Genomic DNA, 13,193 nt, shown 5'->3' on the forward strand with positions numbered 1-13,193 from the left:
ATCACTAACAGAGTTTCATATTTTTTGAGACGTTAAGTACTTAAAATTAGTTCAAAGTAAAGTTCTAATAGCCTTAATTATATTTCATATTTCAGTTAAAAGACATTTCAAATGATAATGTATTAAACATGTTCTGTATAAGTACAAATACAAAATATCATCATAAACAAAGACTATATTTGATCCAATTACAAATATTTTAAACATAATCTATGATGCTATTTTTAGTATTTTGTTTGAAATAACTTTTATAAATAGAGAGATTGGGAGTACACTACCTCGTAGACCACACAAATTCACATAACAATTTGCCAAAGGCCCAAAATCATGGTGAGTGATATAAAATGAAGGCAAAGTAAGAAGTAAAGCAAGAAGTTAACATACTAAATTATGGCTATCTAAGGTATTAGTTTGTTTTAATTCTAGAAAAATGAAATTCAAATATAGTTTCAGCAGAAAGAACCCTCTAGAGATAAGGACTATCATATGTTACCTTTGAAATGAGTCCAGGAATAGTTAATTTGAAGATATTAAATTGAGAAATTATATTAACAGTAACTTTGTCTTATTCAAGTAACAAAAAAATTTACATTATTTTTAGGATAAATATATTTAAAAATAAAAATCATATATAGAATGGTTTTATTTTATTTTTGGTGGATCAGGACTTTGTGCTTGCAAGCAGAAGCTCTACTGCTTGAACCACACATTCAGTCCATTTTGCTCTGGTTATTTTGGAGATGGGTTTTAAGAACAATTTGTCCTGGCTGGCCTCAAACCTCCATCTGATTTCAGTCTTGCCAGTAGCTAGAATTACAGGTGTAAGCCACAGGTGCCCAGCTAAAACAGTTTTATTTTAATTCAAAATATTTTTACTGGAATGCTCATGATTAACTTTTATCCTAGCAAAAAGTAAACTAACTAGAACAGCGCTGTCATGTAAATCTGCATATGCCCATTATATCAACAATTTGAGGATTCTTAATACTTACCTTTGTATATATTGTATTATCTGCAAACTGGGATAGTATAATTTGTGGGCTTTTTATATCAATACTTGCCATCCCTATCTCACCTCTGGCAAGTCCTCTCCCTTCTACCACAGCAACAATAACCGATGGGGCATGTGCAGAAACTGCAGAGGAGGATGTGGCTATAAGAATTTTGAAACAAAGAAAATAATATATTAACACTTGTTCACATAATACTTCAAAGACCCAATTCTAGTTATTTTAATAATACCCAAGGATGGAAATAATTTTTTCTCATCAAAAAATAACTTTTCATTATACAAACCAAATAAAAATGTTAACTCTCAAATTATTTTGCCAAAACTTAACTTCATTTTTTTCTTTTTTTTTTTGGCAGTTACTAGGGTTCAAACTCAGACCTTAGTGCTTTCTGGGCAGGCACACAACCACCTGAGTCATGCCTCCAGCCCTTTTAGCTTTAAGTTATTTTTCAGATAGGGTCTCGCTTTTTTTGCCTGGGTTGGCCTCTGACCACGATCATTCTACTTATACCTCCCAAATCGATGGGATTGTAGGCATGAGCCAACAGGCCCAACTTATTTATTGAGATTAGGTTTCGCTGACTTTTTGCCTGAGCTATCCTCAAACTGCAATCCTCATAATATCCACCTCCATGAACCACCATACCTGCCTTTAGCTCACGTTTTGAATAATAAATTTATATATTGTCTCATTTTGCCTTTTATTGGAATGGAGTCATTACAGAAACTTTTAACTTGGGATCAAAAAACATAGATCACTTACTTTACTGTCATTTAAAAACTATTTGAATTGGGGCAAAATATTTCATGATAAATAATCATAAAGCAGAAATATAATAACTGTCCTACCTAATTTGAGAGCTGACTGAAAGAATCAAATAGTATTACATAATATATGAATATGTTATATAAAGATTACACATTATGTAACTATGAATATTATTTTTGGGATACCTAATGTGGAAATAAAAATTATAACAAATTACAACATTTATTAAGTGCTTATTATGTGTCAAGAATATTCCAGCCTGGAAGCAGGGCAGGGGGCAGGGGGAGAGGAGAGGTGGCACAAACAATATATGCACATGTAAGTAAATATAAAAACTATAAAAGGAGAAAAGAAAAAAAGAATACTCCAAATTCTTCACTTGAATTAACTCATTTGTCAGAAAATCCTATCAAACAAGTACCATTAATTATTCCATTTACCTATAAAGAGGCTGAGGGGTAGATAGAATTGGAAGAGAAAATTTGCTTCCAGGCAGACTGTGTGTATGTGTATAAAACTGATTTTGCAATCTATGCTTTACAAACAGCAAATACTCAAATTGTTTAGCCTACCACTTGAGCCATCCCTCTAGCCATTTTTACCTTAGGTTATTTTTCAGATAGGATCTGGATAATTTTGCCCAGGCTGGCCTCAGACCACAGGTCAATTATCAATTTATTACCACTCAGTTCCAAATAGCTCTGCAACAATGGATAGCATTCTTATAAGCATTTCTCCTTTAAGGTGACCACAGTGTAAGTTTTCTGTAGAAAGCACTAGAGAAACCTTGCAGAATGAAGGGGACACACAGCCTGGTATGTCAGCAGTGTGGGTTTGAGGATATCCAGTGATCCAGGCACATGCCCAGAATACTCCATCCCTTGGTGATCTCACAGCCCTCTTGTGGCCTGGTGATAACATTTCCTCACTCCAAGCTTCCTGCCCACATGATACTCTGATTCCCTCTGTTCTCTCATTGTTCCTCAAGTTTGCCTCCCATAATCATCAAGAAGCTATTGTCTCCCAGTAGAGCAACCATGTGCGCCAAGCCTCTTACCTATAGCAGAGCTCACTCCAACTGTGCCAGTATGTGCCAGACACCACCTATATAGTTAATTCACCACAATCTGCTTCTTGTTTGCCCTGTTTTACTGCAAATGATCTCTAGTACAGCAAATCTATAGATTCTGTCATTCAGCAGGTTCAACTTCACCTTCTCAAATGAGTCTGAAGCCAAACCTCAGGGAATGAGGTTTGGCAATTACTGCCTCCTTAAAAACTCAGTCCTAGGGTGCCTATAGTTTTCTTAACTCTACAGCTACTTTTTAAAATCTTAGTTTAATACTTCTTTATATTAAATTTCCCATTTAAATCCCTGTGTGTTCTATCTTTAGATTGGATTCAAACAAGTCTGTACCTTCAGTGGACTTTTAGTCCAGAAAAGAAGAGAGAAAATTAAAAGAGCAATGTTAGTGAAATGTACAGTGAAATGGAAGCACAAAAAAGAGGAACTTAACTTAAATTCACAGGATCACAGAAGGATTTCTGAAAGGAATAACAGCTAAGCTTAGACTTAAGGAATAACTAATAGGTGATTATATAAAAAAGGGGGAAGAAATGGTTTTCTAAGCAAGCAAAGTAGCATATACAGGGCTGGCTGGGTAGCTCAGTAGTACAGCATTTGCCTACAGTACAAGACCTTGGGTTTGATACCTAGCACACACACCAAAAAAACCAAAACCAAAACAAAACAAAAAGCAAGCATGCTTTAAAGCCATATGGTAAATGAAACCTCTAAATGTACAAAAAAAAAAGTTCAGAATGGCTAAAATGTGTAACACAAGTGAGAAAATTGTATGAGATGCTACAGCAAAATTGTGCAGTTCCTCATAAATGATATCAACATAAAACTTGATCTTAACAGCAATGGGAAAAGTAATGGATGTGGACAGGCGCCAGTGGCTCAGACCTGTAATCCTAGCTACTAAGAGGCAGAATTCAGGAAGACAGAGCTTGAAGTCAGCCTGGGAAGCACTTTGTGAGACCTTATCTCAAAAATATCCAACACAAAAGCAGGGCTGACTGAGTGGCTCAAGTGGAAAACCACCTGCCTAGCAAGTGTAAGAGTGTGAGTTCAAATCCCAATACCACCAAAAAAAGAAGAAAAGGAAGGAAAAGAAATAATGAGTGTGGTATGGTATCTATTATGAGCTGAATGCTGTGTGTGTCCCCAAAATTCGTATGTTGAAGTTCTAGCCCCTGGTACAAAAGAATGTGCCTATATTTAGAGACTGTTTGGCCTTTAAAGAGATAATTAATGTTAAATGGGGTCATTAGAGTGGGTCCTAATCCATTATGAGAAGTGTCCTTCCAATTAGTGAGAGGAATTTAAGACAAATACATAGAGATGTCATGTGAGGAGACCAGAAAAAAAACTATCCATCAGCAAGTCAAATAGAGAGGTCTCAGAATCAAGTAAACCTGCCAAAACATTGATGTTGGACTTCTAGCCTTCAGAACTATGAGAAAATAAATTTCTGTTGTTTAAGTCAAGCAACTTTTGGTATTTTGTTGTAACTGCCCCCAAAAACTAACTATAAAAGTAAACTAACAAAAATCAATTGTATTTTGATATACCACCCAAAAACATATATACAATGTAATTGCTAAAACACAATAAAATAGCCACAAAAATTACAAGGTATTATTGTGGTTTGGATATGAAATATCCCCAAAGGTTCATGTGTTGAAGGGTTTGTCCCCAGCAAGTGGTGCTACTGAGAGGTCACTGGATCATAAGGGGACTGACTATTAAGAGTTCATAGCTGAATAGGCTATTAGAAGATGGACCTGGTTGAAGTAAGGAAGTCACAAGGGACATGCCATCTTGAAGGGGACATTTTAGACCCAGCCCCTTGCTCTCTTCCTTCTTGGCTCCTGTCCACCATGTGGTGAGTAGCTTTGCTTTGCCATGCCCTTTGCCATATGTTTTGCCTTCCCATAGGTCTAAAATGATGGGTCCAAGCAACCATGGACTGAAATCTCTGAAACTGTGAGCCAAAATACATCTTTCCTTCTTTAAGTTGATTTCTCTCAGGTATTTCATCACAGCAATGAAAAGTGAACTAACATCAATACCACAAGCAACAAACAATAAAAATGTATAAAATTTGATGTAGAAAGTTATAAAGCTTTATAGAAAAACATTAAATAAGACAAATTAAAAGGAGAGGTGTGCCATGCTTATGGATATAAAAACTCAATATTTCAGTTCTATTTATTTATTTTCACCCACACACATCTTCAGTTCTATTTAAAAGGATCTATTGGTTCAGTACAAGTACAGTTTCTATAAGGATCTCAATGTGCTTTTTGGTGGTCCAAAACTTATATGGAAAAGCGAAGGACCGAGAAGAGAAAATATTCTTCTAAAGAACAATAATCTAGGCATGGTGGGTCATGCTCCTAGTATCAGCACTCAAAGAGGTTGAGGCAGAAGGATTATGAGTTCAAGGCCAGCCTGGCTTACATAGTGAGTCTGGGACCAGCCTGAGTTATACAGAAATACCCTGCCTTTTGGAGGAGGACGAGAAGGAGGACCCTGTCAGAAAGGGACATGACTGCCACATCAAGTAGCAACAATAAACAGGCAATATTCTGAAACACTCAGGAATTTAATCAACACTCACCACAGCCTCAAAGCCCACTCCCAGACACCACCCAGAAAAGGACACAAATCCCAACTAAGTATTTCTAATGAGCATAGCAACTGATCCATTCCATGGAACCCTCCTGCAACCCTCTCCTATTGCTAACCTCAAATAATACCTTCTGTTCAAGGAATATACCCTGTCACCCAGCCAAATCACAAGTGATTGTAGTGCCCATATAGCAGCTCAGTCTAAGTGTAGAGCTCACCAGTGATCTTGCTGAATAGCAGAACTTAGTCATCTGTTCCACCTGAATTCAGGGGAAAGCAGCACCTAGTCACCTAGAGCACATGAAAGCAAGCTCTCCCTGCATAAGGGTATTACTAACTGGCCCATCCAGGCCCATAGGCTAGAATAAACAGTAAGGGTCTATTCTTGTCAAAAATACCTATGAAAGCCAGAAAAGGTGGTTATCTCTGTTGGGGCAAGCACCAATGTAAGTGAACAGGATTCCAAAAACTCGGGAAATCATACCTCCAAAAGAAACTTGCAAAGCTTCAACATAAAACCCAAAGAAACAGATATCTATGAAATGACAGAAAAATAATTTAGAATAATTCTCTTTAAAAAGTTTAGTAAACTCCAAAAATATACAGATAAGAATTAATGAAATTTAGAAAAGAATATATGAGCAAAATAAGAAAGTTGACAAAGAAATAGAAGCAGTACAAAAGGAACTACAAAAGATGAATAGAATTACTACACATAAAAAGGTGATAGAAGTTAAGTCAATGGCTCATGTCTATAGTCCTAGGTACTTGGGAGAAGACCTGTCCTGAATGTAGGCAGCAACACCAACAGCCTAAGGGCCTAGATGGAAAAAACAGCAGAAGGGGGCGGGGGGTCACATGTGCATGCAAGCTCAAGTCTTCTTGAGCAGGTGCATTTTTTGCAGCTGCCATCACCCGCAGACATCACACTCAGAATTTTTCAACCATGCAATGCAAATTCACACTGGTGACTCCCTAGGGAACTACAGGCCTTCAGCCTCAGACTGAAACTACATCATTTGTCCCTCTTCTTTTGAGGTTTCTAGTTCAGGGACTGAGTAGGTACTGGTTTCCTGAGCTTTCTAGCCTGCATATGGCCACTGGGAAAATATCTAGCTTCTGATCATGTAAGCCAATCTAATAAATATCCTTTATAACTACATATACATTCTATTGGTTCTGTTCCTTTAGAGAAATAATACATAATACACAATTCCTTTCACAACACCAAAAAAAAAAAAACAGTCAAAGTAAGTGGTTTACGGATGTAGCTCAGTAGAAGAGCACTTACTACCTAACATATGTGAGACCCTGAGTTCAAGTCCCAACTCTGAACAAAACAAACACAAAAGCAAATAAGACTTATGTTGTAAAGTGTGGTGGCAGATGCATGAAATTCCAGCACTTGGGAGGTCTGGGCAGGAAGATCATGAGGTCAAAGCCAGGGTGGGCTACATAGTGACATGCAGTCTTAACAAATGAATAAACAAAGTATGTAGGAAAAACATTTAATCAAGAAGTTAAAAAATTTCTACAATGAAGATTTATGAAACATTGGTGAAAGAAAGTGGAGACTAGGAATAAATGAGTTTTTCCATGTTCATGGACTGGAAGAATTATTATTATTAAAATGTCTATAATGACCAAGGCAATCTACAGATCCAATGCAATCCCTATCAAAGTTCCAATGTCATTCCTCACTAAAACAGAAAAAACAATCCTAAAATTTGTAGAAAACAACAAATGCCCTAAATAGTCAAAGTAATCTTGAGCTAAAAGAACAAAACAGAACACATCACACTACCAGATTTCAAGATACACTGAAAAGTTATAGTAACCGAAATAATGTGGTATTGACATAAAAACAGACATGTAGACCAACGGAACAAAATAGAGAGCCCATAATTAATTCTATGCATTTACAGTCAATTGAATTTTCACAAAGGTGCTAAGAATACACAATATAGAAAGAGCAGTCTCTTCAATAAATGTTGGGACTAGCATATATTAACAGACAGAGGAATGAAAACACTCTTTCACCACATACAAATGTCAACTCAAAAGGGATTAAAGAGGAAATTTTAAGACCAGAGATGATATTGTCACAAAGATATATATGTGTGTATAAATCAAACCATTTGCCCAGAATATATAAGGAACTGCTCAAAATTAAAAAAAAAAACCCTAAGGAATGAGCAAAAAGATAGGAACTGATTTCATAGAAAATTAAAGATATGGGGCTGGGGATGTAGTTCAGTGGTAGAACATTTGCCTAGTTATATGTGAGGCTGTCAGTTCAATCCTAGCACCATAAGAAAAAAGAAGAAATACTGTAGTTCAGTAGCTAGGTATGGTGGTGCAGACCTGTAGTCCCAGCACTTGGAAGGCTGAGGCAAGAGGATCCTGAGTTTGGGCAGCCTGGACAACTTAGTAAGACCCTGCCTCAAAATATAAATAAATTAAAAGGGCTTGTGATATTAGTGGTAGAGAACTTGTCTAGGCCCTACATTCAATCCTCAGTACTGGGGAGGAGAGAGAAGTCTGACAAAATGGATGTTGAAGAGGACTCTTGTACATTGTTAATAAGACTGTATATTGGAAGAACTATAGTCATGTGTTGTTAACAATGGTGATAAATTCTGAAAAATGCATCATTAGCTCATTTTATCATTATGTGAACATCATAGAATATATATATATATATATATATATATATACACGTATACACAAATACAAAATTAGATGGTACAGCCCATTATATGCTTAGGCTGTATCATATATATATTATTGCTCCTAAACCAATACATGTTACTGAACTGAATACTGTAGGCAATTATAATATAAAGGTCAGTATTTGTGTATCTAAGCAATCTAACCACAAAAATGGTATACTGAAAATATTAGGCAATAGGAATTTTTCACCTCCATTATAATCTGATGGGACCATCATTATACATGCAGTATGTCTTGAAAGAAATATCATTATGTATTCCCATGTACTTTAAAAAACAATTTATAGTTGGGCACTGGTGGCTCACACCTGTAATCCTAGCTTCTCAGGAGGAAGAGATCAGGAGACTCAAGGTTTGAAGCCAATCCCAGGCAAATAGTTTGAGAAACCCTATGTTGAAAATACTAAACTCAAAAAATGGGCTCGTGGAGTGGTTCACGTGGTAAAGCATCTGCCTAGGAAGTGTGATGTCCTGAGTTCAAACTCTAGTAGAGTCAAACAATTTATAATCTTATAAATGTATACATTTACATATACCGTTACCAAGATATTTTTATGTGCCTTAGTGAACATGAAAACCTATTTTATCCATTTATCCCTCAGCAAAATCTAGATTTTGACAAATATAAAAATATATTAAAAAACAATAGTATTATCAGGATCAAGTTTTGGATTTAAATGAGAATCATATATAGAAGAGAGAGCTTTCTCTTTTTTATGTTTTTTTGTCAGAATTGTTGAAATAGCATGACTGAATTTATTAACAAACAGTATTAGAAAATGCATAAACTTTATTAATCTACTCTGAAATTATGGATACAGGTCAATTGATATAGTTATCTGCCAATCATCCATATCAATGGTAGATAACATTAACTTAATCACCCTACATTACAATTGACAAGAGTTTAAAAGTTTCAAATGAACATCAAGGTTAATCTTTCACTCACTTTACCTGAGTAACCTATCTGTGGTGTCCAACTTTTACAACCTGATCTCTGGAGATTTCCAGCAGACAACGGAGGAGTTTTAAGTACTTGTGGATAACTGGTATCTTGTGCAGAAGATGAGCTTGTACCAAATGTAAAACTGGATGCTACTATGTTTGCTGCATAAGATCTTTTGTTTCCCAGATATGAACCTAAATTTGAAAAATTAAGTATTACTTTTTAAAGATTAGAATTATGCAATGATCTTTATAATGTCCACTTTCTATAAAACTTTATTTGATAATGATTTTTTTGGTGATACTGGTGTTTGAATTCAGGGCTTCATGGTTGCTAGGTAGGCACCCTCTACCACTTGAGCCACTCTGCCAGCTGTTTTTATGTTGGGTATTTTTGAGATAGGGTTTCACGAACTATTTGCCCTGGTTGGCTTAGAACCACCATCCTCCTGATCTCTGCATCCTGAGTAGTAGCCTGATAATGATTTTTTAAATACAACAAATTAAGTTTAATGACAATTGATAAATTTTACAAAATATGCTCTATTGCTTTTGCTTCTGTAAATTCATTGAGGCTGTTCTTGCTAAAATCATAAGTTACCTTCTAATATTCAAATATGTCAGATGGGTTTAAATTATTCAGGCCACTTTTTCTCCTTTAACTTCCTCATTGAAACTCTCCTTCCATGCAAATCATACAGTTTTAGACTCACTTGACTTCAGTTCCTTTTTAGGTACTTACCTATTGATAAGTTACATATTTTAGTGTTATCGTAAATTTGAAATAATATACATAATATACACTATGCCACACTTAGCATAGTGTCTGGCACATAGACGTTCTAAAAAAAGAATCAAGGTTCTTTTATCCTATTTTCTTTTATTTCCATGACAACTCTCTATCTTGGTTCTTAAACTACTTATAGTTTCCTTTGCAGATTCCTTTTCTTCTGTCTTCCTCTTATTTGTTTGGGTCTTGCTATATAGTCCAGATTGGCCTTAAACTTGAAATCCTCCTGTGTCTTGAGTCCTGAGATTATAGCAGTGTATCACCATGCCCAGCCTTCTTCTGTCTTTCTCTTAAATGTTGGTTTCCAGGGTTCCATATGTTTAAATTTTCTTTTACAAGACAAAACTAAACATTTTCTCTGGGCATCTCATCCATATTGGTTTCCATTAACATAATTTCTTGACATACAGCCTTGACTCCTTTCTTACACTGTAGACCAGGGATTGGTAAGCTTTTTAATAAAGGGCCAGATGGTAAATATTTTAAGGTATGTAGACCACATGGTCACTGTCACACTCAACTCAGACACTGTAATAGGGAATGCAGCCATAAACAATATACAAATGAATATGCATGGCTGTGTATTTTAATAAATCTTTCTAATAATTGAAGTTTAAATTCCATATAACTTTCACATGTCACAAAATAACATTCTTTAAACCTTTCAACCCCTTAAAAATGCAAAAACCAGCTGGGGGTGTGCTCAAATAGTAGAATGCTTGCCTAGTAAGTGTGAGACCTTGATTTTAAAAAACCTAGTAGTCCCTAAAAAAATGGGGGCGCTGGGGAGCAAAAACCAGCAGCTACTACCACATGTGACTATTTGATTAAATAAAAATAATAATTAAGTTACTCAGCCATATTAGCCTCATTTTAAAGCTCAAAAGCCATGATTGGCTACTGGTACCTTACTGGACAGCAAAGATAGAAAATTCTGTCAGACATTGTGGCTCTTGTATCTAATTACTTCTTGGACATTAACTTTTACATGTCTTCTCAGAAATTCTGAATGTCCAAAAGTGAATTAGTTATCTTTCCCCCAAATTTATTCTTTTTTTTATTACCAGTGATGGTTAACTGCAGCATTTCATATCATCCAAGTCATAAACTGAGGAATCATTAACTCTTGTCAATCCTAATACCCAATCAACTGCCAACTCCTATAATTTTCTGTTTTGTTTTGTTTGTGACAGGGTCACATTATCTAGTCCAGCTGTCCTGGAACTTGCTGTGTAACCCAGGCTGGCCTTGAACTCTCAATCTTCCTGCCTCAACCTCCCAAGTGCTGAGATTACACACTTAAACAACAAAGCCTGACTCTACTTTTTTAAAAAATCATTAAAACTTTCCATCTATCTCTACCTCTACCAAAACACTTAAAGCCTGTACCTTTTTCAGGATTATTCTCTTTTTTCCTAATATTATGCCTCTTTAATCCATTATTACATCATCATCAATGATCTTCTTGGAAAACAAATTTGATCACATAGCTCTTTCTTAGATTCCTAAGTGTTTCTACATACCCACCACAGGATAAACGTTATCTTTTTTGTATGGGTTCCAGCAAAAATCAATGACAGACCCAAACTAGGACAAATTTAAGAGACTTTCACAAAGGCAATATTCAAAGGTGTGGATAGGGTTAAGAGGTATCATCGTAAAAAAGTATATCAAATCTGAGTAAAATATGGTCCATGAGAATCCCCAGGCTTAAAGAAGCTAAGGAAAGGAGTGAATACCAGAACAGGAGATAGCACTGTTTCTTGTCCTCAGGCTACTATTAGATTCTAAGCCCTTTCTTGTCTTAGTTCTCCTCCAGCTTCTCTGACATATATATTTTGCTGTATTTTCTTCATATTCTTACCTTGGACTCGAATATACTGGTGACTTTGAAATCTGTAAGTTTCTCTTCTTAGCTCTAGATCAGTATATTCAATAGTCTTAATATGAATACTATATCCTAGAGGCTCTTCACACTCATTATGTCCATAAAAGAATAAATTATCTTCTCTCTAAAAGTTGCTGCTCCTACAAAAGTCACCATAGCAAGAAAGAGTACTACCTTCTATTCGGTTACCAAAGGCAGAGGATACCTGGTGTTTGCATTCAGGATAAAACTTACTTGCTTTTCAGATCTAGTTCCTGCAAGTACTCCATATTTATCTACATCAGATCACCTCCTGCTCTAGTCAAACAAAATTATTTGTAATTCTACCTGCTTCCTCTGTGCCTTTGCAAATATTTTTCTTTCTCAAGAATGCTCTTCAGTCTGCGTAGCAGTGACTTGCGCCTGTAATTCTAAGTGCTTGGGAGGCAGAGATCAGAAGCATCGAGACTCAAAGTCTCAAAGGCAGTAGTTTGAGAGACCCTATCTCAAAAATACACAATACACACACACACACACACACACACACACACACACACACACACAAACACACCAGTACACCAGTGCCCTGAGTTCAAATCCTAGTACAACCAAGAAAAAAAAGAATGTTATTCAGTTTCCTTCCCCTCCTCCTTTCCTGTTTCTGGCATTCTTCGTCCTGCTTATCCTTTAAGACCAGCTCAAGTTGCACCTACTTTGTACAATTTTTTTCTCACTTTTGATACCCACTTTTCTTGTAAATATCTTGAAAATTTGTTAATACTTTAAATATAGTTGCATTTTAAAAGTGCATTTGTGACCAGGTATAGCAGTACACACCTGTAATCCCAGCTACTTGGGAGGTGCAGGCGGGAGGATCACAAGATTGATGCCAGCCTAGCCAATTTATGGAGACCATGTCTCAAAGTAAAATTAAAAAGGGGGAGATGTAGGTCAATGGTAGAGTTGCCTTGCATGTGGGAAGTTCTGGGTTCAATCTTCAGCACTGAAGTGGGGGTAAAAAAAAAAGGAAAGAAGAAAGGAAAAGCCTATTTGTGGATTCCTAAATTTGTTCCCTACTGAACTATATAATTATTATTACCACTACCTAAAAAATCCTTGCTTCTATTTGCAAAACATGAATAAAAAAATAAATAAATAAATAAAAACTTACCTTTAAGAATTAAAAACTTACTTTGAAGAACTACTGTGACAAAGATACCATGTACATAGTAAGAGGCTAGAACAAAGTGTGTGCACATTAGTTCCTGGGTGTTGTTATAACTGGTAAAAATGAATGAAAAAGCATCTAATGAGGAGGATTATATTGACAAGGTGAACACATTTGTCGACGGTGGAACTGTAAGTATCTCAGTTTTGT

General features: G+C 35.9%; 1 protein-coding gene across 1 annotated transcript in view; it reads right to left on the reverse strand.

Moving 5' to 3' along the window:
- Msh4 (mutS homolog 4) overlaps positions 1-13,193 on the reverse strand; it is a 98,676-nt gene that overhangs the window by 82,259 nt on the left and 3,224 nt on the right. Inside the window, exons 2-3 of the mRNA XM_074079741.1 lie at positions 9,168-9,353; positions 993-1,153 (exon numbers count right to left, since the gene is read on the reverse strand). Of these exons, the coding sequence (XP_073935842.1) occupies positions 993-1,153; positions 9,168-9,353 (347 nt within the window). The remainder of the gene's footprint in view (positions 1-992; positions 1,154-9,167; positions 9,354-13,193) is intronic.

This window comes from Castor canadensis, chromosome 7 (genome assembly GCF_047511655.1).
Source record: "Castor canadensis chromosome 7, mCasCan1.hap1v2, whole genome shotgun sequence".
Lineage (NCBI taxonomy): Eukaryota > Metazoa > Chordata > Mammalia > Rodentia > Castoridae > Castor > Castor canadensis.